The sequence below is a fragment of the Branchiostoma lanceolatum genome, chromosome 11 (genome assembly GCF_035083965.1).
Source record: "Branchiostoma lanceolatum isolate klBraLanc5 chromosome 11, klBraLanc5.hap2, whole genome shotgun sequence".
Taxonomy (NCBI): Eukaryota; Metazoa; Chordata; class Leptocardii; order Amphioxiformes; family Branchiostomatidae; genus Branchiostoma; species Branchiostoma lanceolatum.
Window position 1 is genome coordinate 1237786 of NC_089732.1, and position 27581 is coordinate 1265366.

Genomic DNA, 27581 nt, shown 5'->3' on the forward strand with positions numbered 1-27581 from the left:
TTAGACATACATCAAACAAACACAAAAACACAAATACAAAGGACATATAAGGCGGATAGCTACGAAACTTGATTCTTGGACCTTTAAACCCCAAATCTATTTCCCTGGTTGCTCAACATTCAAAGTCAGCAAGAAGTCACAATAAAAATGCAGGGTTCAGACTCAACTTCAGAGACAGAAAGAACCAATTTTCGCCTCACAATCCGCTATGATGTTGAATTTGGGGTTCAAGGGTCCAAAAATCAAATTTCAATGCTTCCCCTCTTAAATGGGTGTTTGAAAACCTTGCGATATCCTCTACCGTCTAAGAAAGTATACATCTATAACTCTACATGTGTATAAGCTACATGTACATCAATGTACAAATCTCACAATAAGTCACTACACAAAACACTGCATCTTGGATGCTTCAACACAACCGCTGCACACAAATAATAATGTTAGGGAATATGTACACTTGTTTTGGACCTTCAATACTTACAACTTAAATCTCAACATGTTCAAAATATACATTTCAATAATTGTGTTTCATCTAAGGACTCTATACAATCAACACAAAACTTACAATAATCACAGCTCTAGCTGCCAGTTTTTGAGAATCTCATTTGTGCAAATTAAAAACAGTATCATCTTACCGACAACAAAGTTGTTTGAGCTCTAGAATTATTTTCATGACTCCTATTTTTTCTCAAGGACATTAAGAGGTAATATCCTTGGTTTTCTGCAGCACAATCGACTGGGACGGTCTTATATATTAAGTTAGGCCACACAAATTCAATGTTATGGATGACATCCTCTGGGAATCCAAATCTGGTGTAAGAAAAAAAATTGTGGAGATTTTCAATGTGTTTAGCTTTTTTCCACTTATTTCATCTGTCATCTTAAGGTTATTTGTAGGTAATCTGAAGGTCATTTTTAGGTGCCTGAAGGTCATCTGAAAGTCATCCGTAGATCATCTGAAAGTCATCTGTAGGTCAACTGAAGGTCATCTGTAGGTCAACTGAAGGTCATCTGTATGTCAGTTATGGGTAATAATCTGAAGGTCATCTGTAGGTCAACTGAAGGTTAATTGTAGGTTATTTATAGGTAATCTGAAGGTCATCTGTAGGTCATGTCGGCTGGTGAGGAGCCCCTGCGGATGAAGGGCGGCGTCCCCAGCTGGCGCACGTTGCTGCTGTGGTGCAGGCGGGCCTGGGTGGGGTAGTCCGGCAGGGTCGGGATGTCCGACATGTCCGAACCTCGGCTCAAACGACCTACATGTACAGAACACAAACGATAGAGAGATGAATTCAAACTGAAGTGCGAAGACTCAGGAAAGATGGATCAAATAGCAAAGTTGTTTATTCATATTTCACATGAGCTGACGTTTCAATGACTGTCTTTCATCAACTTATTAGGATCCTTAAGGGCAATTCTGACTGGTTCACTGTGATCTGAAGCTTAAGGTGTTACTGCTAACAATGCTGTCCCCAACGAAAAGTATTGTCACATAAATAGCTATTCCAAAAAAGCAATTACTGACAAACAACTGGATATGATTTTGGAGTAATTTGTTTGAGTAATTGCTTTTTTGGTGTATCTTATTACCTGGATGTCTAATCTTCATCGACGTATAAATAGCTATTGTTAAGCAATAACCACCTTGTTAGTGTGTGGACCAACATACGGTAATGTTGTAGTTACTATTCTTAATGCTTACCTCAACTGTACATTTCTCAAGGCAGCTTTAAAATCAAAATGGAAAGTTACACTCAGCCAAGATGTTGGAAAAGTTTTAAAGGCTCATCCTGATGACCTAACATAGAATGATAGTATGATGCATGCAGTACAACTAAAAAGTTATTGTATGGATGTTGCACAACAAAGGAAATCTTACCATTCTGAGAGTCTCTGGAAGGAGGAGCTGACTTTGGGGGAGGTGACTTTCCACGTCTGAAAAATAAAGTTACGTCACATTCATTGTTCATATAATCATGTACATCTATTCTATTCCTTCCCACCATTCTAATCCTTCGAAAAACGGTTCTGGTGACAATTTTTATTCCTTGGTGGATATCAGGGCCTAGTTGTCTCTAGAACCCGTCCCTCCATCTCGTGACAGAAATTTTCTTGTTGGGACGGAAACAAAACTTACCCTGTCCGTCCAAAAAGTGTCATGACATGAAAATGATGAAAAGTTATTATACTCAAAATGGCAAATCTAACTACGAAAATCTAAAACAAGCTTCCAAACAATGAGTGGGATGGAAAAAAAGCTGGAGACTGTGAGCCCTGGTACGAACCCCGGGTAGTCACCATCTTAAATTCCAAACCCTCAAGGCCTGGACAGACACATACAAACACTCGTTCTTCCCCCGCACCATCCCACAATGGAACGCCTTGCCTGACACGGTTGTATCGACTCCCACCGTTGAGTCATACCGTGCCAGGCTGGAGGCCTGCCCGCCTTAGCCCGGGACCTCCTCCCCACCCCTACTTTGCCCCTCGCGGGGGTTATCTGGGGGGTAACGATGATGATGATGATGATGATGATATTGTTAGTTGCAGTAAAAGAAAGAAGCCAGAAGATCACCTGAACGTGAGTGCAGCAGCAGCCGAAGCCGGGCGCGGGGACAGACCCTCCAGATACCCGGGGACGTGGGACGACTTCGGTCTCCGCCTCTCCTGGTACAGGTCGCGCCCGCCGGCCAGCCAGTTCTCTGCCGTCTTGTAGTAGGGGGGGTTGTGTCGAGAGGGCTTAGAGGCCGCGATGGGGGACGAGGGACGCTGAGGGGGTGGGGCTTCTGTGGAGCAGGACACAAATTTGTTATGAAGACATACAAGAATCAAAAGGTTGGTTGGGACTTCTGTTCAAAAAAAGATGATGAGAAGAAGTTTTAATTTGTTCATTGAAAATAAGACTGTACACATCATTATCTACTCTATGGACATTCAGCTTTAAAGACAGTTGCTAGAGCGGGAAGCTATATAATTGTAACGGCTGAGAATCTTTCAAAAATTCCGTGGCTCTGAATCTGGACAAGCAGTTCTGTTACAGTAGATCGAATGAACTTTGTTGGCTGCACCTCGCAACAAGGACGACTGATGATGGTAACGATGGATCTTAAAGATATCTCACAAACTGTAATCATGCAATTACATTTGAGAGTTCTTTTAGCAAGATCCGGCAGAAGAATCCTCATAATCTATACCTTTTTCCATTACCCTATCAAACTAACCATTAACAAACCAAATCAAAAACTCAGGTCGCGTTGATGTCCCCACATCAGTCATGTGCTTCAACGCCTTGGTCCAACCGGCTACTTCAAAGTGCTAAAGGGCAATTAAACCCTACAGAGATGGAAAACAGAAGAGAGGAACCCACCTAATATAGGCTCGGGCCGCGTGGAGGTCCCCACGTCAGTCATGCTTTTCCAGGCCTCGGTCCGCTGGCGCTGGTACGATGATGCGCTCCAGGGGCGATCGTCATCCAGAGAGCGCGACATCGGGCCGGGGAAGGCCGTCATCGGGCGCGCTACTCTCACTGCGCTGCTTCTGGGGAAGTGAGGTTAAAAAAACACTTAATATTAAGATTTATCAAGATTATATAGAAATAAAGCTTTGGGTGCAAGCCAACTCTCACAGGGTTGCTTCCGTTCAATCACCAGAGCTAAACGTAAAGCATTCAGGGCATGCAACTGAGTTCACTGGGGCATTACAATCAACATACAATTTAAGCATGCTGCAAATTTTAGAGAGAAAAGATACAAACTATGAGAATAACAAACCATCCATCCATTGATTCATCAATTTGATAATGATAACATATCACTATGATCCTAATCTATTCTTTGCATTTCAGGCATTAAGTACAGAACTGTGTATTGAATTTACTGCCAAAGGTGGTCAAATGAAAAGTTTGATGTATCCAAATTGTTTTTATCTTATTAATATGCTCTTACATAATATGCTCATCAACTTACTTGGCACTCTTGAGTCTGAAGGCATGAGCAGTCTTCGGCCTCTCCAGCCCTGTCAACTTTGACCCCTGACCTAAGGCCTCCAGGTCGATGTGCAGGTCGAGCGACTTCCTCTCCAGCTCGCTCCTGGAGGTGATGTTGATGGAGAGCGGAGCGGCCGGCTTCTCCTCCAGGCTGTCGCTGGTGTTCTCCCTGGTGGGAGGGGGAGGGGGGCTCTGGAGCACCGTGCTGGTGTCCGTGGACGTTTCTCTCTCACTGGATGCAGCTTCTTGGGCTGGTGTGTCTTCACTGTTAAAAAAAAAGAAAAATTTAAATCATTTTATGTACCTTTTTTTCTTCTTGAAAATATACAAGCCACCATTATTTCTTTGTACTACATGCAAATGATATAAGAGAAAGGGTGCAAGGAGTAAAGCTTAAAGCCAAAGTCCAAGAAACCAACAGAACATTCATATCAACTATACTCTGATTCTTGCCCATTCATCAAAATTAATGACAGCTACTTAACGACAGGACCCTTGTGTACGACTCTCACCCTGTATGTTCTCCTGAGTTGACCGCTTCTCCCTCCTGTTTCATCTCCTCTTCTTCTGCATGATTTTCCTCCGCTCTAATTGGCTCCTGCTCTTCTCCATCACCTGCATCCTCCTTCTCCTCCCCATCTCCAGTCACCTCACCTGTCGTATCATCCTTCTCCAGTGTCTTCTCATTTTCCTCTCCTTCAGGTTTCTCCTCCACCCCTTCTGCTTGTTCTTCACCCCCTTCTGCTTGTGCTTCACCCCCCTCTTCCGTCTCAAGACCCCCCTCAGATGTTTGCGCCTCCTTAGCTGCCTCCAGACCCCCCTGGTCCTCTTCACCCCCCTGGTTTTCCTCCTGGGCGTCCTCTGGCTCCTCAGGAATCACCGTGGTAACTACTCTCTGCTCCGGAGAGTCCTGCTGCAAACACAGGAAAAATCATCAATGTCTTGGTCTGTATCTGTAGATATTTGAGTAAGTTCACAGTTTTAAGACTATTGGTGTGTTATGCCAAAGGGCAGTTACAACACTATACTGTCTATACAGATGCAAACTAGTCCTACCAGCTGACTCTGAAATTAGTTTATTTCAAATTCTTTACATCAACAGTTGAGGAGACCTCATCAACTTACGGTAAATAACATCAAAAGAAACAATCAATGTAACAGGACGATGAAAAGCAAGTCAATCCTATACTTGTCTCCTGTCAAAACACCTGCTCACAAGTTGAAGAAATGTGACTATCATCATGATCGTAGTCACAGACTATCACATGATTGTACATTTGTATGGAACAACCTTTTTCAAGGACTGGATGTTGTAAAGTCTGGTAAAAATCAATAATATGATTATAAAAATTGCTCAAAGTTGGTCACTACTGCTATTTGTTATTGCTTATCAAGATACTTGTGGTGCACAACAACACCATCCCGTGCGTTGTGTGCCACATTTCATTGTGTTAACATCAATTCAAAATAAAGACAAGGCTTCAACAAATGGACAACAACTGTTGCTCACTATAGGATAACTGGCTAATATGTTTTTGTTGCCATATTCCATCAGACACCCAGTTGAGCCAGTGAAAGTATGTCTCACCTGCGCCCCTTCTGGAGTTTCCGCCCGTGAGAATCTGGGCAGGGTCTCCACTGCGTTCTTGATGCAGTCATACAGGACTGCCTCCACGTTCTCTGTGCTCTCCACGGAGGGAACCAGGGGTGGGTCACTTCCCTCGCTCTGTAAACCAATCAATCAATTAATCAATCACTGAACCAATTAATCAATCAATTAGTCAACCAACCAACCGATCAGTACCATTTATTTCCCTACAGTTGTACAATGATTTCTGTCTGTGCTACAAAGTGTTTGGATTGTTCTAATATAATGAGGACAATCAATCAATCAATCAAATTTTACAACTTCTATGGGATTTTTGAAGTCACTTAAGTTGTAAATTTCCTTGATGTCAAATATCTCTCAAAGTACTGACAAACTAATTCAATCTGGTTTATTTTGCACTGAGCTGGTATCATAAAAAATGTTCTGTTCAGTTAATCACCTTAAAAAAATGTGAATTAAAGAAAAATTAAAATTCACAAAACCACGGAATGAAGGAGAAAAGTCTTACCTTAGCCATATCATCCTGAGACAGGGATCTCATGAACACAGTCGTCTTCAAGACTTCCTCGCTGACGTCTAGCTTCAGGTCAAGTTTATCCCTCAGGATCAAAGACATCGCCCGTGGCATGGTGGGCGTCTAAGGAGGTAGATTATAAGACATAGTTAGAAGTTTGCTCCTTAGGAGAGGCTAGGAGGAATCACAAGTGTGTCACACGCAAAGCTGCTCTTTTGTACTTGTCGAAAAACTCAAAGTCAGTGTTGTAAAGGGCTCCCTTGAAAATCGGTTATTGAAGGGACTACCCTAAAGATCAATAGATAAATGAGAATAAATAGATTAACACATAAAATACAGTGCATCAGTCTTTTACTTGATCGGTAGGAAACTATCAAAATCTATAACAGTAAGTACTGCCATAACCATAACAGAAAATACAAAACGTACATGATTTTATATATTATATTATAAAGAATTGATAATTCTTTATAATATAATAATTTCATTATTAAAAAGTAAGATTGCAAAAATACAATACCTTACCGATTTTGGCCCCCTAACTTTTTGAAAACAATACTGGAGCAATGAATACTGTATATGCAAAATGGACATAAAAATGTCTTACCTTGAGTGAGGTCGTTGACTCCCTCCCTGAGCTGTCTGACCCCTGGGGACTGGCAGGCGACCCCATGGACAGGTTAGTGAGGGAGGCGTGCAGGGGGGACCCCCCTCCCACCGGAGAGGGGGCGGTACCCAGGGGGGGCACCTTGGCCTTGCTGGGGTCAGAGTCCACGTTATGGATGGTTATCCTGAAGGGCAAGAACAAGCAATCAGACTTCACCCCCTTCAGATAGATAACAACCTTGTATTACACACACTCATGCACGCACACAAACACACGCACGCACACACACACTCATGCACGCACACAAACACACACACACGCACGCACGCACACACACACGCACGCACACACACACGCATGCATGCACACAAACACACACACACACTCATGCACGCACACAAACACACACACACGCACGCACACACACATGCATGCATGCACACACATAGACAAACACACTGACAGACATGCCAAAAAATACTTAAGGAGTGAAGCAAAAAGAACAATACATGACATTCTGTAACAGTATTCAACTTTGTACTAAGCACATCCTTTAGGTTACTAAGAGTCTATTTTCTTTGATGACATCCATCAAGGTGGTTATCTTGCAATTGTGTTTAGTGTTTTGTTTCTTTGTGGGAAAATCAAAAAAGTTACAGAAGACTAGTCATAGATTTGCACTGTTTAGGTCTTCTTTTCTTAGTCAAAAGACAAGTCTGCCCTTGGTAGTTAGAGGTTCACAGTTGACTTACAGGAGCACAAGTTTGAACAATACTTCAATAGCAGATCAGAAGAAAAAACACAAAAAGATAAACAAACAGACAGACCTGTCTCCCTTGGTGCCCACCGGTTTCCAGACACTGGTCAGGTGATCCCACACAAGGTCGTGCGTGTCGATGTAGCAGTAGTGCTGCTCAAGGTCATCAAGCTGGATCACGATTGACCCGTTCGCAGCTACGGAAAGATGGGAACTTAGTCAGGGACTTCTGATTTCAGTGTGAAAATTCCTTTCTTGCTAAGGCCGGCTCACAGGATATTTGACCAATTTCTTTTCACAAAGTTTTCTTAACAAACCAAATACTAACTTTTCAAATAACTAACCTCCCAGCAATGCTTTCAAGAACATTGCCACTGACATGATGTATATGATAGCACATGATCCAGCACTAATTCAGGAATTCCCTTATGGTTTAGCTATCATAGTAAGCAGTTTCTTTTCAGATTGCATCTCCCTTTCAAATAGCTGAAAACAAGCGATGCCATGTAAATATTCTATTGTGGAGAAACGAAACTGAGGGATTTTATGGTGATGCTATAGAATAATTGTGATGGGAAGAGAAACACAGCCTACCAGGGATGGCGTCCATTTGCACCAGAGCAATGTCCTGTTCTGGCAGGGCGATCACTCTGGCCGTGTTCTGCGGGAAAACAAACAATTCAAATACTGTAATTCTTCTTTCTTTCACTGTAACTTTAAGTTCACTGTTTTCACTGTCACCTCTGGACCGTGAACTTATCATCACTGTGAAAAACCTATTTATGATTCCTCCACACATCCTTTCTGTAAATCACTTGCTGCCACCGTGAAGTTAAAGTTCAGTGAAAATGTCCCTTTTTCTTACACCGTGAAATTTTGCTACCGTGAACTTAAAGTGAATTACAGTAAACAATCACAAACGGGATCATAAGAGCCATGTTCTGGGGGAACAAATAAAAATTGTCAAACAAACTTTCACAATCTGGATCTCAAAAGTCATATTTTTGTGAAACAGAGATAGATAACTGCAATCTCCTGATGGGACTGTGACTAATAGCTGGTTCTGTCCTTGGTGCTGACCCCCATTAGTAAATGAAATGGCAAGACTTCAGGCAAAGCAATTACAAAGGTGATCTTGGGAGAGAACTTTAAGATTGCTCCAAGTTATTAGTAAAACCATGACAAATATACAGTCATAAGTGTTAAATCCATGGGTCATGTCCTTGGTGCTGATCCCCATTAGCAAATGAAATGGCCAGAGACTTGAGGCAAAGCACAGGCTGTGATTTAAGAAGAAACTTAAACTTGACAAATACACAATCATAATTTATATCCACGGATCATGTCCTTGGTGCTGATTCCCTATCTGACAGATGAAATGGCCAGAGAGCTCAGGTAAATCAATTACACAGGCTGTGATCTCAGGAGAGAAACCTTAAAATTGGCTGTTGGTAAAACCATAACAAATATACTATCATAAGTGTTAAATCCATGGGTCATGTCCTTGGTGCTGATTCTCTGTCTGGCAGAACTTTGTGATGTGTTTTTTAAAAACAAATTGACAAAAAACAATCGTCAGAAAGGAACCATCTAGTCTGGGACTCTAAAATATGCAGAAGCAATTTTGGTCCCTCAATGTTCGCTCACTGATTGCCCTCTAGTGGAAAAGGGACCATGGAAGCCAACAGTACTTAGTGCCACAATGCATGCAAACAAACAGACAAATAAACAACAAGCAAAAACCATCCCACCTGCGGCCCTAGCAGCACCTGATCGCCGATGTGGATGACCGGTTTAGCACCAGACAGCGACCGGGGAGACCGACTGGACATCACACGCGGCTTCTGTCTGGTCGGAGTCTCTGTTCTCTTCCTTAAAGGATCAGAGTCATAAACAATTTGGTCATCCACATCTCTTAACATTCTATGAAGAAAATGTGCAAAGTTGTAGTCACAATAAAAGTCTGGCTACATAAAAAACAATATTATTTAGGCTGTCAGGAGACATTTTCCCAACTACCAGCCTATAATACTATTCAGATTACTGGAATGGTGGACAGCTGGTCAGGTTAGATTAAAAGATACTCATGAAAAGCCAGCAATGAGATTCCTGCCTTACCCCTTGAATAGTTGTGTACTTGCATAGATGGGTGAAGACTGTGGTCTTTTGGGTAGAGCTCTCTGGGTCTGCAAAACAGCAATAGAAATTGTACTTAGGCTAGTTATATACTGAATATTGTATGTGTGAAAATTATCATCATAATAAAAAATTTAGGCTATACAATGTCTTGTTTGTTATCATTATCTTTTAACGAATCAATAAATGTTCAATGTGTACAAAGTACTTACATTTAGGCCAAAAATAATTACTCAAGCAACTGGATAAGATTTTGAAATCTTATCCAGTTGCTTGAGTAATTATTTTTGGCGTATCTTATTACCTGGATGTCTAACCTTCATCAATGTACTTACATTTAGAATGTAGTGTTCCTGACTTTTGGGTGGGATTTTTGCTGTAGATGGAAAAGAAATATCAACCAAGTTAATACAGTCTTCTGGTTTTTGTGATCAGAATACTACAATTACATAAAGGTATTACAATGTATGGTCCAAAGTTGAAGAAAATGACCACAATAGACAGGTGGGCATAGTAGACAGGCTTCTTAATGCTTAGGTCCACGGGAAAAATAACCGCCATAAGGTGGCCCTTATGCAGACAAGGCCTGTAACTGGTACAGGTTGGACTGTAAATTGTACAAGTAAGGTAAAGGTAAAGCGGCCTAACCTCGGACTGAGGACGAAGCATGACGCTTTTCTTTTAGATATTTAGTGCAATGCGGATTTGCTATGACTCGTGTATTTTGACCAAGCACACTGGGTCATCCCTACTTTCATCAATGAGTGTGTTAGGTACTTCTACTTGCAAAGGTTTGATGCCCTAAAGCTCCCTTATACATGCATCTTGTACCTGTAATGAATGAGTTCCCAATGACTCACCGTTAATAACATCTATGTTCCGACTGTTAGTCTGTATTCTATGCAGGATATATTCTGACGTTTCCTCAAACATTCTCCGCACATCTCCCTAAAAAAGAAAGAAAACTTAACAAGAGGTTGCTGAGACATAAATAAATTTCTGGGGGCTAGAACCGGGGACTAATACTGTTTTCCTAAAACAAGGTTGAAAGTTTACTTTTGATAATCACTACATTTGTATATTCCCAACTTACTGTAGAAGGCATCTACATGTTTTTACAATCATGTATAGTTAAATGTGTTAACAATACATTTATATCAAAGAACTGTTCACTGTTTACTGCCTTCATGCAAAGGATACCATGGTGCAAGGTTTCATACCTTCTACAGCTAGAGAGGTTTTGTGTGTTGCATACGAACTGTATCTATCCACCAAATTTGCTATAACATTTAACTGAATGCAGCCAGAGGCTGTTTCCACAACCTTTGAGCCGCAGAACACAGTGAATCATCATCATCATTTAACAGTTGCTCCTGTTAGGATCTTAGGTTAGCATGCACAGATCAGTGCCTTAAGTTCCCACCATACATGCATGATTGTCATGGTTATCAATGATTATCTAGTTGTTGTTATACCAGGCTGTGTCGCCACCGTCTCATGCATGATTGTCATGGTTATCAATGATTATCTAGTTGTTGTTATACCAGGCTGTGTCGCCACCGTCTCATGCATGATTGTCATGGTTATCAATGATTATCTAGTTGTTGTAGCTTCATCCTACACCTTACATGCATTATTGTAAGGATTATCAATGATGATATAGTGTTGTAGCTTCATTTATTGATTCATACAGGGCTGTGTCACATCATGCGAGTGGTGCCACCATACATGCATAATTGTCATGGTTATCGATGATTATCTATAGTAGTAGCTTCATCCCAGGCTGTGTCATGCGAGTGGTGCCACCATCCCGTGATCATGCATCGGCGTGCAGCAGGCTGTCGTGCTACAGACGGACGGACGGACGGACAAACAGACAGACGCCTACCTGTAGCTGCAGGGACTCACGCCAACCCACCTGGTCGGAGCGGATCTTGTCGATGATCTCGCCGATCCGCGCGCAGATGTCGTCATCTGCAGTGGCGATGCACAGCATCGTCCTCACACCTGCAGATGGAGAGGGCATGTTTCAATCAACTGAAGGTTTAATACTAATAGTAGAATATAAATCCCGAAAGGTATGGATAAACTAAAAGTCTGATGTTCTAGATAGCATCTACTACATCTTTCATCCAATATCTTTTATCCGTGACTGACATTCTCAACAAACTAAGGGTAATACAATCTCAATCTCTGCCAGCATGATTCTGAATTCATTGTTCATTGGACAGTAAATGAGGAAGAATGCTTTATCAAAAGACGAATTCTCTTGAAATCTGTTTCATTATGTGAAACTTAATCATACGAACTTGAAATGTATTACACATTGAGCCTCCACATATATGTGCAAGCGCGTCTCACCCTCATGTGACAGTGAACGACAATAAAATGGGATGAGTGTGAGTGAGTGAGTGAGTGAGTGAGTGAGTGAGGGAGGGAGGGAGGGAGTGAGTGAGTGAGTGAGTGAGTGAGTGAGTGAGTGAGTGAGTGAGTGAGTGAGTGAGTGAGTGAGTGAGTGAGTGAGTGAGTGAGTGAGTGTTTGAGCATGGTGCCCTTAAGATTTTTAAAAACACTCACTCATTGAACAGTTCATATTGTTCCTTGTTCCCCATTTTAAGAGAAAAAGACATACTTGGTCTAATCTATCCAAGATTGAGTTGACAAATCTAAAGTGACAAGTGTCAGATATACATTCAAGACATGTTGTCAGTGCATATAAGTAGTGTGGTTTGTACCTGGGTCCTTGTCTATGAACTCGTAGAAAGCAGGGACGATGCAGAACAGCTGGACCACTTCTGAGGCCAGGAGACACCGGTACTCCTTATATCTGGGAGGAGGGGGAACAAGGAGATCAGTACATTAGACAGTAAGACATCTTACATCTGTTCATCTAAGAGCAGAAATGTTACAAGACATTATGTATGTAGTAGTAGTATCCAGTATTTGATTATACTGCTGCCGGGTTCCCTGACACAGCTAGTTATATCATAATCTTTTGTAGTTCAATTGATAATGTGTTGAGTTAGAGAGGATATAGAAGGAAAATGTGGGGGAAAAATGAATATGTGACATAGATTTATCAACATTCAATAATCATCATTTTCAATTCTGACTAACCTTAATTTTTTGGAGGTGACTTGATAATGATGAACAAGACGACACTGATTTATTGATAGGTTACTTGATTGATTTATTGATTATGGACTAACTTATTGATAAACTCACAATGTGCCTTTCCTCCTGCCCTGCCTGCTGTCGGTGGTCAGCCCTGAGCCGCGGCGTTGTCTCACCCCGTCCAGCTGGCCGCGCCGGATCAGCTCCGAAACCGTGTAGTACAGACACAGGTACAGCTTATCGTACAGTCCCCCCTCCTGTGTAGGGGCATAAAGGATATTGGTTGATTGATTGATTGATTGATTGATTGATTAATGCATTGTTCTACTAAGAACAGCTCCAAAACTGTGTAGTACAGACACAGGTACAGCTTGTCGTACAGGCCTCCCTCCTGTAGGGACATAATGGTACGGTCCATTTTTTAATCAAAATGAAAATGGCACAGTATACGACAGAAGTATCATAATAATCAAGGAAATCTGTTTTGTTAAGTACATGTTCTGTATCTGTATCTATATAGCCGGTATAACCGCCATTCGGCGTAACACACCAGCTTCGCAGGCACGCGGCGCGGCAGCAGCTGGTTACAATGTATATTACACCGAACGACTTATCCTACATGTTCCTAGCATGTTCTTTATCTAAGATAAAGAATCAGCACCAAGGACATGCATTGTTGCAGAGTTGGTGTAGGTGTGATATTGTCCCCTGGTCTCCCTATTGTATGATATACCCCTAGACTGAGGAGTACAATTTCATATTTTTAACATCCACCCAACAAGTTTAATCAAATACAGAATCAGCACCAAGGACATCACCCAAGGATATAAAACTTTAATTTGTATAATTCATTGTCTAACAGAGTGAAGACCTACTTCTTGCAACTATGATCCAACAAAAAACATCAGATATAACTTCTTTTAGGGGTGTACATGTGGTGTAGTGGTCTGCGCTTCTGTCTCTCACCACATCTGGTTCTGATTACTTGGACCAGAAGGACTGGGGTTCAAGCCCCAGGTAGGACACCTCTGGTCAAGAGGCGCATTGAGTCATACCAAAGACTTTATAAGAATGGTACATACTTCTAAAACAGTATGGAAGTTAAACACACTTCACTGCCAGTGGACTAGCCCCCTGCTGCAGTGATTGCACCACAGTGTGGCCCAGGGCTATCAAACAGAGATGGGCACCGCCCTATACATCAATAATGGTGTGGGAGGATTTTAACCTTTCTTAACTAATAACTTCTTTTGTCATAAGTAATATGTTGAATAATAGAAACAGATCTCCAACCTCCTTACTGTCCCTGTCCATCTTGACAGCACTGAGAAGGATGGACACGACTCGACACCGGACGTCTCGAGGCAGCAGGAACATGCTCATCGTCTCAAGGACACTGGGAAAAGGCAAACACCAATAATCGATCAATCAATCAATCAATCAATCAATCAATCGATAAATCAAACTTTCAACTGATCAAATAACCAAGTAACAAGCAAACGAACAAACAAATCCATTAATTTACAAACCTGTAACAAACTATGATATTTTGGGGGAAGGAATGCAATTTATCAATAAGTTAACTAATCAGCTAGTGAGTTAATCAATTAACCAATGGACTACTCAATAAGTCCTTATTACAAAGATCATTGCTTTCATGTGATGTACATGAAGTAAATGATCATGAATCATTTAATTAACCAACCAACTAACCTGAAACTTGAATTTAACCAATTGTACTTGTTGTAAGATTCTTCCATAAGTCTTATATTGAAAAGATTGTAAGGTGAAAATATTTGGACTCACCCTAAGTAGTCTAGCTTGGCAACTTCCAGGGTTTCCTTCATCAGGTAGGCTGGGATGGAAAACTCTAAGGAAGCCTGCAGAGACACAATAAGTAACAAATATACTGTTACATTGCAGGTCACATTGTTTTATAATTTGTAAGGGAAGTTCATGTGCTTGAGAGGAGACATGCATGGCAAGCACATTAAAGAACCCACCACAGTTCAATGAAGCATGAGGTCCTTCCCAGTGTGCATGGATCAAACCTATCCCTAACAACTTCTATCAGATACAGAATCAGCCCCAAGGATAGGACCCATATGTTACATGCACAGACAATACACAGAAATGTAAAAACATGACTTTTTTGCTAACTGTCATGGACAATTACCACACACAGAAAACATATAGTCCTTTACCAAACTATTCTGACGATAGACTTTTTGTATGGCAGAAAGTAGAGGAATGAAGAAATTTTATACAATGACACAATTTCTTACCACGAACAACAAGAGCAGCATGTTGCATCTCTCCCTGTCATGTTGGCGCATGTCAATCAAATCCTCCAGGAAGGTTGGACAAATCGGGACGTCTAAGGTTCTAGGGAACATCAAGAAGTTGTAAGATTTCTGATTTGTAAAAACTAAGAGTTTTGGACTATCAAGTTACATGTACTTTTTAAAAAAGTCAAACAGCTCTATACAAAGGCAGTTTCATACAGAGGAAAGGATACATTAAAGTGCCTAAAATTGGTACTGGTTGAACTCAAATGTTATTCCTGTACTTTCATTCAGCATTTCTAATTTCCTACCTCCTGGAGTACTCTCTCTCCAGCAGCAGGTCCTCCTGTACATTGAAGGCCAGGTACTTCAGTCTGCGCCGGTCTAGGTCTGAGGAATGGTGATGTAAACAGTTACCAACTTGTATTTCTTGGCAAACCAATGTAGGCTAAGACGTATACGTTGAACTTCATTACTTCTTGAAATGCATGATTTACAATTCACTTTGTTGTTAAGTGTAACAATTTACCTTGAACAGTGCTAGAAAAACGGTGCCACTTTTTAAAATGCACATGTTTTATCATATTAAGACATTACAATATTGCAATATTGCATGAATATAGAACTATTGCCTTACCTATGTTCATAGTGTCTGTGAGGGGAAATCTGGATCGTAAATGTGTCGTCTGTGGAAGAGAAAACAATAATATTACTAATATCAGTTGCGCTCTGCTTCCAACTAATGTCATGCCAACTGTAGCTGCACTAAAAATCACACAAGAGATTTCCAATGCTAAGCTCAAACTTTAAAAGTCTTAGATATACCATGATCATGGTGAAACATACCTTCTCCCCAAATATCCCGTACAGCTCCAGTGACTTAAAAACAGTTGGGGTGAACCCTGTGGACAACTTGTGTCTCTGGAAAAACAAAATAGACAAGTTAAAGTTTAACATGTCATTTCCAGTCCCACTAATTAAACAAATAGCAGCACTAAGATATACGACAGTGCAGAATTCGAATACGGAATTGCGAAAACACTGACAAACACTTGAGCCAAAAACAAGCGAAGAAGAAGAAAGTGTTTCTCACCACAGGATGGTCTGTCAGTGCGGAGTCCTGGAAGAACTGGGTCACCTGGAGTCTCTCAGCAGCTGGGGGAACCAGGACAACGAGAGGTCATTTTACGGGTTATACTGACCATATATCAAATTACAAACCCTTAAACCCTAACCAGGACAACGAGAGGTCATTTTACAGGTTATACTGATCACATATCAAATTACAAACCCTTAAACCCTAACCAGAACAACGAGAGGTCATCTTACGGGTTATACTGACCATATATCAAATTACAAACCCTTAAAGCTTAAACCCTAACCAGGACAATGAGAGGTCATATTATAGGTTTATACTGACCACATAATAATCAACTTACTGTTGCAGTATCTATTGCATAGCACCAGATCAAGAGAAAAACTGAAGCAAGCCACAGTCCACATGTTTCAGATGAGACAGCGACATGTGTCGATTCAGTCATCCGTTAGGTGACCAGGATACTTATCAGTTCAAAATGTATATAACGTAATACATGCAATTATATAGTACCACCAGAACAAGGAGGGATAAATTTACAGGTAACACAAGTCATGAAACTTCAGTGTAAATGGCTATAAGCACCAGAGGAAAACTGTTGTCAACTGAAGTACAAGTCACAAATAAAGTTTAACCTTTCCATAAAACAAGTCCTTAAGTGAGAATTGTGAGTGACCAATGATTGACAGCCTTACATGTGACCAGTCTCCCATCCAGCATCCACACATGGGGTAGGCAGTCAATCACATGGATACGGTCTGGGGAGGAGGGAAAATGGAGATTATTCATGAAAGTGTGTCCACTTATATAGTGAAGCCAGAAACTTATACAGTACAATGAAATGCAATAATCTAGTGGTAAAGATTCAATTTTATTTTTCATCTCTTGGACCTGGTTGACTAATATTCACAAACGTAATGATTGTGTACTTAGTCCAGCTAATACAACAATCTAACACTACCACTACCAGTTAAGTCTGACTGCTATTAAAAAGGTTTTTTTGCCACAGCATTTCATTGTCAATTTTTTTTCACCTGACTGTGTGTAATTCTAAGCTGTTTTGCAATAGTATGAAACCAAGACAGTAAGTTCTCATTCAGATATTCTAATGGTTTGAAAATCAGTTTGAGAATCTGAAAAATTGTTACAAATTTAGATATGTTTCCTGTGCACTTTTTCTGTATCATTTTTTTTTAAAGGGGATACTACATAATAGTAATATAAGTCATACCATAACAAATTGTTAACATTTAAAAAGTAATACTATAGTATGCAACTCTTTTGTGGGGGAAAAGAGGAAAGGCTATTGAGTAGAAGAACAAAGACTCTCGACGCTACGTTCCACAATGTCCTTTCCCTGATTGGGCCCTAGATCTTGTTGTGTTGAATGCCCTTTTCTCTGCGTGCACAAATTACACAACAATTACCGAGGGTTGCTATGTACAGAGTGGACCTGTGACAACACGGCGGCTTTACGCTCGCCCACGAGTCACCGGCGGACACAGTAACAAATCACAGAACTAACAACCTGGCGGGCTAATCGATGGGTCTTTGTCAGCTGGTCAAACATCGTTGTATGCATGTGTTGAATTATTTTTGCTAACAACCCAACTAACCAAAAATAAAACTTATAAACAAACGGAAAAGTTTGAATTAAAACTTTGGCAAACTTAAGAAAAGGTTTCAATTTAGTTTAACATCTTGGCAAACGTAAGAAAACACAAGCACAAAACAATAAAACAAAACCTAACGACCTGCGGAAGGCTAAACAATGTGTCAAGTCAAACATTATTGCACCCATGCTGGGTTGAAATATCTTGTGAGAAAACCAACCAACCAACCAACCAACTAACCAACAAACCAACACCACGACCAATAAACGAAATCCAGCTCCACCCAAAAGATATTAGTCTAGAATATACATGTACCAACAGAGCAAAGGAATAAACTGGAAATCAATTGCCAGTTTATTCTTCTTTTCAACGACAGACAACCTTACACAAAAAACACTACAGAACTATGAAAAATATATTACAACTTTCTTGGTAAAGGTAGCAACTGAGCAAAGGAGAAACATTGGTAAAAAAAATCAAAGTCTCCCTGTTACTATAGTGACTGTGTTAGAGGGAAGCAGTAAGAAGTTACAGGCCATTGGGCTAAATCGATGTATTTCTGTCAGGACTGGTGAACAAATATGGCTATATTTACCCTGTCAGACCAGCTGACCCAGAAATGTCTGGTCATGCCAAGGAGACTTCACATCAATCTTAATGACTGTGAGACTTTCATGGAGAATTGGGCAGACATTGGCTGTGACCAAGGAGGTTATAACCTGCTCACATAGACCAGATTTTATCAGTCCCTAACTGGTCTTCTTGGGCAGGTATGACTGTATCTTTAGCCCTGATAGTTTAAGTGCAATCAGCTAAGACAACACCGGAAACTTCAGGTCCATTATAGGTCAGGAGTTGTCTTAAATCTCAGCTGAAGTGTTTGACTAAAAGCCGTACCGCTGTGTACAGAACAGCTATGTACTTGTTAACACTTCAAGTCAGTGGTTTTCTCAAGAATCATTGTGTAGATCTATATAAAGTTGTGCACTTATATAGGACCAGTGAGAAAGACTGGTGGCTATATTCCTTCTGGCACCAGGATATGATATCGTGTTTGGATTAAATTTCAGGTGAATCTCTTGATTTTTGCACAAAAAAACAAGTTGTTGAATTTTCAATTGCGGAAAATTTCCGCAAATTACAAAGCCAGGATCTACAGTCCTGATAACAGGTACTTTCAAATTGACAATACTATAATTGACCAATCAATCAACTATTGATAATAATCAATACAGATAATTGATGATAAAATACTATGTTGATAGTACTCAATAATTATTGATAATTGTCAAATATCAATGATAATTCATCAATTCTATCAATGAATTGATCAATTATTGATCAATCAATCTAATCTATCCAGAACTAATATTTCTCAAACGACCTTGGCAGAGGGTACTTACAGTAGGTGTCCTTCTCCAGCTGTGCGTTGCCATGGAGACAGAGTTCCAGGATGTGCAGCTGGCGGAGCTTGCCGACCTCCTCCCAGGTCAGGTCGTTGTTCGACAGGATCAGCGTTCCTATGGCAACGAACCGCGACAAGCCGTCCAGAAATCTCACCTGGGGAGAAACAAGACAGTGTTTTTGGGTTGTTTATTTCATATTTGTCTGCTTCAGGAACCAGAAACTTATATTTTTAAAACAGATGTGATTTCTGTCAGAGTACCTAGATTATCTTGAATAATCCAACTGCAATTTCAGAAAGGACTTTTTCCAGAAAGGACTTTCAGATTTTTCCGCAATTGCAGGTGAAATCTAAGACAACCTGCTCAGATACAGTTTGTACATTGAGTAAAACTTTTGTGCCCAATTGATTTTGCCTCCTTTATTTCTTACTGCCCACCTTGCAAATTCCCCAGCCGAATCTGACTGACTCCAAGGATACCTTGTAAGAATCTTGAATGTGTTTCACCTGGATGTCAGGACAAGTCAGTCTACCTGAAACCACTTAAGCCGACACCACAAACCTATTAAGTACAGAACAAACTTTCACTGGACACTGGTCTGGTGCGGGACTGAGTTTGACAGAACTAGGCTATCTCAGGTTGTGGGGCAAAAGGGTGAAAAGTGTCATGGTGACGACTTATAGACAATGGCTCCCCCATCAAAATATGTACACAGTTCTATCATCTTTTCCCTTGTTTTATAGATTTTAAGGGGTTAGAAGGCGTATACCGTTAACTTATAGACAAGGGCTCCTCCATCAAAATACAGTTATCTTTTACTTTCTTTTAAAGATTTTTGCCATGATAAAAACATTTTCTGAAAGCGAAAAAAATCACATAATATCAACTTCTCTTTAAAGCTCCTCACAAATAGGCATTACCAAAAATAAACCATCATAAAGTCCACAAAGTCAGCAAAAGGCCAAGATAAATCAGAGGGTTGTGAGGAAAACTTGGCTCTGATAACGGAACATTCACTCCCAGAAACTGTCTATGCCTGAAGACATGCTGTGTATTTATGTTGACCTTCCAGTTTTAGCAGTTTTTCATCTCCATGAAACATGGAGATATAGTTTTGGGTGTGTCTGTGTGTGTGTCCGTGTGTGCGTTTGTGTTTCCGGACTATTGTAGTCAGCATAACTCAAGAACCTCTGAATGGATTATGATGATATATGGTAAGTGGGTATGTGTTGGGAAGATGAAAGTCAAGGTCGATTTTTGATCTTCTGGTATGTGACCTTGGTACTGCAGCAGAACGTCTGTTTTTTGCATCTTTTGACCTGGACGTACTTTGGTCTTGTTATAGGTGCAATTACCTAAACGTCAACCTGTTGGGGACCCTTCTGTATTTGATGAAAGCGAGTTAAACTATGAGTCTAACTTACAGTAAAACTATTATAACTTGTAAGGAATCATTTCTTTTATCACATGGATTCTGTGTTGATAACACTGGAGTCTGTTTTTAAGTGGCAGCTATAGCTGAACTGAGAAAAGTCTGTTTCTTTTTATTGTCTGTTTATTTATTTGATTACAATTTTAACCGATGTATACATGTACACAGTCACACTTGTACGGAAACCCAAAAGTGGTCTGAACGATACAGGTACACAGGATACAGTTTCACACCTGTGAGACTTGAAGCATGAGGCATGAACCTTAAGAAAACACCTCGCCCCTTCTACCTGCCCCTTCCCTGACAGGTGTTGCAGGTGAGACATGAAACACCTGACTTTAACCCCTACCTTGTGTCACTAAGCGAGGTTAAACGCTGAGGTTAACCCCAGCTTTGTACTGAAATGGTTTCCATAGTTAGCGGGTCCCGAGAGTCTGAATACTCGCCCGTAACACAATACCTGCACTGAACCGTGGATAAAGTGACTCAGGTGAGAACAATAGCCGGGCAGGTGAGGACAATAGGTAGGCTGGGAAACCTGCGGTATTGTTGGTGTTGTTGCAACAACCTCGCGGATATTTCTTTATGTCAGTGTTTTTGTTTTACACACTTTCACCAGTGATTTGATTTCACGGTTCATTGGTTTCTAGAATCAGGGAAAAACAGTTGATATCGTGCCCAAAACAAAATTTTACACAATCATTTAAGCAAGCGTTTTCTCCGCAAATATAAGTCCTTTTTATCATTTTTAAACCATGATCATGTAGTGTTTTCCTTTGAATGAGCATGGTTCTCTCCGTTGTTTTACTGGTATTGAATTTATATCAAACTTAATCCCATCAAAAGAATGATACAGAGAAACAGTGAGAAATCTCTTAACGCTTACTTTGGATTTCATAATGCCACACATATCAGGTATGATATACATGTAGGAGACCTGTGGTATTGTTGGTGTTGTGAAAACAACTTCTCAGGATAAAGCCGATGTTTTGGTTTTACGCACTTTCACCCATGATTCTATTACAATGTCAAGGTCCATTGGTTCTAGCAACCCCACCAAGCGTCAGGGAAAAGCGACAGTTAATATTGCACCCATAACATCAAACTTAACCTGACTGGGAAGCTTCTAAGTTATTTAGTAAAAGCCTTTTCCCAAAATCTCACAGAATTATAATGTTACAATCTGCAGTGAATTCATCTGAAAGAGTGTGATTCTCTCTATACTTAACTGGTATCGAGTCTTCATAAAACTTTCCCATCAAAAACTACTTTCAATTGAAATTCCCATCTTCAGTACAATGTACTTACTTTGGGTCTCATAATGCCACACATATCAGGACTGGACGGTACAGATATAGGAAACGGTACAGATATAGGAAACCTGTGGTTTTGCTGGTGTTGTTACAACAGCCCAGCAGGTATTTTGTTATCACTGGATAAAGCCAATGTTTTGACAGTACACACTTTCACCATGAATCGATTACTTGGTCCATTGGTTGCTGGCCTCCCCAGGGAGACCCAGGGAAAAACAGTCCATATTGAACCTATAACACTGCATCTGTGGTATATTCAGCAAGGCTTGTCCTATTCTCCAAGCAGAGATTTTGGTCAGAGGCTTTTAGGACTATAGTGGTCACGATTTTTTATGTTTCTCTTCCTCGAAATGTTAAAAATCGCAGCTACTCCTAGCCTCTGAACGAAAAAACCTCTGCTTGGAGAATAGGCTTTTCCCCAAAGTTCATAGTTGTCATGTTGGTATCACAATGTTCATCAGTGTAGTGAAGTCCATTGAAACAGCTGCTCTCTTCTCTAATGTTACTGATACTGAGTCTTCATTAACCTTTCCCATCAAAAGATACTTTCACATCTTAACGCTTGCTTTGGATCTTATAAAGCCACACGTATCAGGTACAGATATGTGAAGCCTGGGGTTTTGTTGGCATTGTTAATACAACGTCACGGGTATTCTGTTATCACTGGTTGTTTTGATTTTATGCACTTTCACCTATGGTTCAGTTTCATGGTCTCTTGGCTACTAGCTTCCCCACTGAGGGTCAGAGAGAAGTTGGGCTGTTACAGTCTCTTTTGGTCTCTGCTAGTTTAGAGTTTTGTTGTCTCGATTTGGAGAGTTGAAAGCTCTACAATATAACTAAAATCAAATGTTTTTACCTAGTTTATCATTTTCTTGTCTTGATTTGAAGGGTTGGAAGCTATACAATACAACTAAGGCTGTTGACTGTCCGGTTTGACATGTCAATTTTGAGAGAGAATGTTTTTTTATCATATCAGAGTTTTTATCACATAAAGCTTTTCCACACTCATCTTACATGTAACACTAGTACTAGTGATTCTATCTTTTTCAATCATGAAAGCTATCACAGAAATCAACTTAAAGAACGCATACAGAGAATAGTCCTTTTTCTGAATGCCATGTTTTTTCCTACTGAAGGGAGGGAGACAATAAAATGGTGGGCACTCCTAGCCCAATGACCAAAAACTCTGTAAAATGGTTCATACTATCTGTCTCAAGCAATTTTCACCCTGGGAAAATACAGGTGTTCACTGTAGTTTGAACCCACTTATCATGTACAATGATAATAATCATGCGATGATATTGACACTTGCATTGTCTTGTTTGACAGGAGGGTTTGTTCAAAATAGACCAGCGGCAAATCATATTTTCTTTCATCCATCAGTAAGGCCGCACCAATTTAATTTCTTGGTTAACAGATTCTTATTCTAAAAAAAAAAAATTCTAGAAAAAAAAATCATGAAAACAGAAGGCTGGCCCAGAATTTTCATGAATTCTTTTTTTCTAAAATTCTTTTTTGGGAAAATAAAAGTCCGTTAAAAATTAAATTGGTGTGGCCTAAGGCAGACATGCAGCCAAGGTAGCCTACAACAGCCGGGATTCAAACCTGCTACCATCTGGTTCTGAACCACCAGAGCAAGGCATATATTGCTACAGCCTACTGTATAATGATATGATATGAGTTTAACTTTTAAGAGAAGGGCTTGGTTAAGGAATCCACCTACAGATTGAAAAGACTGCCGACCTGTCCTGTACACTGTCCCCTCTCACCAAATACAGGCTTAGTTGATACCCATATAGGTCCCTTATCACATCCCGGCTCTGTTGTGTTTTGATTAAGCCAAAACCACAAGGCCTATAGACTTATAGAAGCATTCTGTTTGTTTGTTTGTTTGTTTGTGTGGCTGTGTGCATGTGTGCATTTGTGGTGTGTGTGTGTGTGTGTGTGTGTGTGTGTGTGTGTGTGTGTGTGTGTGTGTGTGTGTGTGTTTGCGCATTGAAAGTGTGGTAGAGCTACCACTAACAACTTCTTTGGTCCACCAAGAGGGTAAAGCATTTCAAGTCCTGGAACTAGATGATATATGTCTCTGGTGTTAGGTAGGAATCCACCTGCAGGTGTACAATGCCTTCTCACCTGTAAATACAGACAGGTATAACTACCAGCAGGTACGGCAGGTGTAAATCCCAACAGGTGTACCGTGCCTTCTCACAACCCGGTTCTGTTATGATTACAAAACACCACTAGTGGTGAGACAACAGCGCGGTGTTGACTCGGTGTCTGGTTTCCTGCCACGGCCCAGTTTTCTCTTCAACCTTAGAATGGTTCAGCTAAAGACCAGGATTAAACTCTAATCAGGGACAACATGTCGTGGAAAAGACACAGAAAAAGGGCCGAGTGTTCTTACTTTACCCTTCTCCCTGCTGCCTTACTCTGTACCCAATAAGGAATTGGGTGCCAAAATGGCTTCTTCAGTGTGCTAAAGGTTAAGCATGTGAAAACTTTTAGGACTTGTCTCAAGCCTCGACCCAATTTTCTCTTCAGCCTGAGAATGGATCAGCTAAAGACCGGGATTAAACCCTAATTAGGGCAACAAGTCGTGGAAAAGACACCAAGCAAAACAGCCGAGAACTTGTAGAACTTGTCTCCAGCCACAGCCCAATCAATCCTTTTTTCCCCTTCAACCCAGGAATGGTGTGCTAAAGACGGAGATTAAACTCTAATCAGGTACACATGTCATAGAATAGTCACAAAAAAGGGCTGAGCGTTCTGATCTGTTTTGCTGTATTGTCGTTTCATAGTTGAGTGACTAAACAGAATACCTGAAGACTAGGGTGTTTTGTGGGTACTGTAGATACTAATTCCGTAGTGCCAGCAGCTCGAGTTCATGCCCGGGCCTTGACACGACTGGAAAAGAGTCACATCATCCTATCAGAGGGGGACGTTAAGCCGGCAGCCCTGTGTGTGAGGGAGCTTTAGGGCATCAAACATCTGCACGTTAAAGAACCCAACGCACTTATCGAGAAGAGTACGTAGGGGTGACCCGGTGTGCTTGGCCAAAAATATGCAAGCCATAGCAAAGCCGCATTACACTCCTAATTGCTAACGAAAGAGCGTAATGCTTCGTCCTCAGTCTGACGTTCGACCGCTTTACTTGTACTTTGTGGGTAGACAAGAAGCCAATTGCTCACCCCGTTGTTGCTGAGGTCGAGGTACCAGATGTTGGCGCAGGCCTCCAGGCCCTGGACCGTCTCGATGTGGTTCCCGCGCAGGTGCAACGCCTGCAGCCGCGGACACATGTTCAACTTCTCCAGCAGCACTGGAAAAAGAAAAAAAAGGTCAACATCTGATTCATTGCTTTCAATTTGATAACGTCATCTATGAATTATTAATACTATTTTTTATCTTTTTTCATATTTTATTCTATTAACAGATATTTGTACAATAAGGTCTGTAGCTGAAGGCAGTCGTATGCTCAGCTTCTCCAGCAGGACTGGAAAAATAACATCTACATCTACGCAATACTCAGCAAGGCTCCGCAAGGGAAATAACGCTGAGGGGGACATAACATCATAATCATTACTTATTATCATCATTCTTCTTTATCCATCATGTTTAGGAGCAATGCCTGCAGCCGCGGGCACATATGCAGCTTCTCTAACAGGACTGGAAAAATACAATCATACTTATTATGTGTCTGTGGGAAAGGCACTTTATGACTAAATATGAGACTTTCGTCACTCCACCCAGGTGTAAAATGGGTAACTGACTTTGGTTGGGGAAGTAAAAGGCGGTGGAAGGATAACAACTTATTCAAGTTATTGCCCATACGGCCTCGGAGAGGCTATACCTTTACCTTACCAAGCTTATTGTTCTCTGTATGTGGTACTGTTAAAATAAGTTATAAAAACTTGAGTGCAATGCCACATTTTCCTTGTCTGTCCAAAAGCAAAATGAATTTCATTTTTCTAAATCTTGATTATTTATAGATAATGATAACACTGATTGTTACAGTATTCAGCTGGTACTGGTACATCATTCTGGTGCATCATCTTTATTCAAATTTGTTATGACATTTCAAAGAACTTCTGGTAATTTCTATTAGACAATACAGCTGAATGATTTTGTTCTGTAGGAGTCCTAGAGGTGTTATGGCTGATGTCATAACTTAGGCAGCCACTCATGCCATGGCTATGTAAAAAAAATAAAACCTGATATTTCTAGTCATATCAACCTTCTATGTGACACACATCCTCCATGTTTTAACTTCTCAATATTAATAATTATTGATTTCCACACCAGGCTTACATACAAAGCTCCTGTTTTAATCCTTATATTGACTTTCCATATTCGGAAAATCCTGTTTGTCGTAACTTCAAAAGACACCTGTTCAGGTAAGGTAAACACAAGGTGGTTAATTCTGGCACTTCACCTGTGGTATCTTAGCAACCAACAGGTGTCCACTCTCCCAGGAGGTGGCTCCAGGGACTTAAGACAAGGATGTGAATTAAAGTCTCCTCCGGCCTTTCTTCCCGACCATATTGATTTTGAGATTGCTTTGAAACCGGACAAGAAAAATTGTCATTGTTGGAAGTAAAATTTTAATGTTTTGTAGCTAATCAAAGATTTGAAAACCAATATAATATGGTATTAATGTTTACTAAAAAAATGTCATACTTTCTGTATGGTTTTTAGACAATCGAATTCACAGTTTGTCCGAAATTTCCATATTCTTTAAAGATTTTTTTATTTATCTTTAATGCAGTCCCTTTAGTTAACTGAGCAACTGATTTCCAAGAGAGCTCTTGTCATGTAGCTAATCAAATGTTATAGCCAACATCAAGTCAAGATTTTAATATCTACTAAAACGTTCTTCGCTCTGTGTTGTCTTCAGACAACTGAATTCCCGGTGTGTTGTACAGGATAAAGGTAATGATTAATGACGCATCCTGCTCACTCTAAGTTCCCAAGAGATTCTTTACGTTTCGGAACAAAGGAGCGATTAAATGTTGAACGGTTTGATGAAAGGAGACCCGGTGGCAAAGATAAGGTTACCAAGATTTGTAAGAGTTTTTCAGAACACGGAGACGTCGGAAAATTTCACCGTTTCTAGGACGGACTACAGGTACAAAAAGACACCCTCAAATGTCGTGAAGCGTCTTGGCTGTAGACACTAAGATGTCTTAAGGGCGAAGCAGAATCATATGTTTTACTACCGTCTTCAACACATTCTTAAAACGCCAAGGTCAACCTCCAAGTTAGCAGTGTTTTGTAAACTTGTCACAACTTGACAACTTAACGACCACGTTGTCTTAACAGACCCGACATACTATCTCAGAATGACCCGTTTAACTGATAAGGACCCCACAAACACGCTGAGATGTTTGCGGTGTCTAAGATAGCGGACCAGGTGTTCAAGACACGGCCCAAGAACTCACCTATGCCGAGGTCCGACAGGTCCAGCCATTCCGCCAGCTTGGGCGATGTTCCCGCCCGCGAACGCAGCATCTGTGGGAAGAAATGAACAACTTAAGACATGTCCCTGCCTCGTCTTAAAGATTAGACGAAGGAAGAGTAGTTTTGAGGAGGTTTTCGGTGGCCTACCTGGCGCGAAATCCGCATAGTTACGCCATGTTCCCCTCACACTTTTCAAACAGCGCTCTCTATTTACACATGCGCCGCACAACACACCTGTATTACACCGCTACAACAACATAGTC

At 40.7% G+C, this 27581-nt stretch overlaps 1 protein-coding gene across 4 annotated transcripts; it reads right to left on the reverse strand.

The window, feature by feature from the left end:
* On the reverse strand, positions 1 to 27553 carry LOC136444881 (uncharacterized). 4 transcript variants are annotated; one of them, XM_066442639.1, is made up of 31 exons: positions 27466 to 27553; positions 27300 to 27369; positions 25053 to 25180; positions 19117 to 19273; positions 16796 to 16858; positions 16098 to 16159; positions 15851 to 15925; positions 15642 to 15690; positions 15316 to 15394; positions 15005 to 15104; positions 14526 to 14599; positions 14013 to 14115; positions 12831 to 12976; positions 12341 to 12432; positions 11524 to 11612; positions 10466 to 10553; positions 9941 to 9981; positions 9588 to 9655; positions 9221 to 9341; positions 8064 to 8130; positions 7540 to 7666; positions 6713 to 6896; positions 6100 to 6228; positions 5571 to 5708; positions 4495 to 4895; positions 3963 to 4247; positions 3365 to 3534; positions 2573 to 2783; positions 1877 to 1932; positions 1098 to 1253; positions 1 to 1042 (listed from the first exon to the last, which is right to left on the reverse strand). In XM_066442639.1, exons 1-30 carry the CDS (start codon positions 27481 to 27483, stop codon positions 1099 to 1101), a joined length of 3546 nt encoding a protein of 1181 aa, XP_066298736.1. In that variant the 5' UTR covers positions 27484 to 27553; the 3' UTR covers positions 1 to 1042; position 1098. The 4 variants fall into 4 exon arrangements, with proteins under 4 accessions (XP_066298736.1, XP_066298733.1, XP_066298735.1 ...); XM_066442636.1 differs by having other exon boundaries at positions 4495 to 4892; positions 11494 to 11612; XM_066442638.1 differs by having other exon boundaries at positions 3365 to 3531; positions 11494 to 11612.
* Between the last annotated feature and the right edge of the window lie 28 nt (positions 27554 to 27581).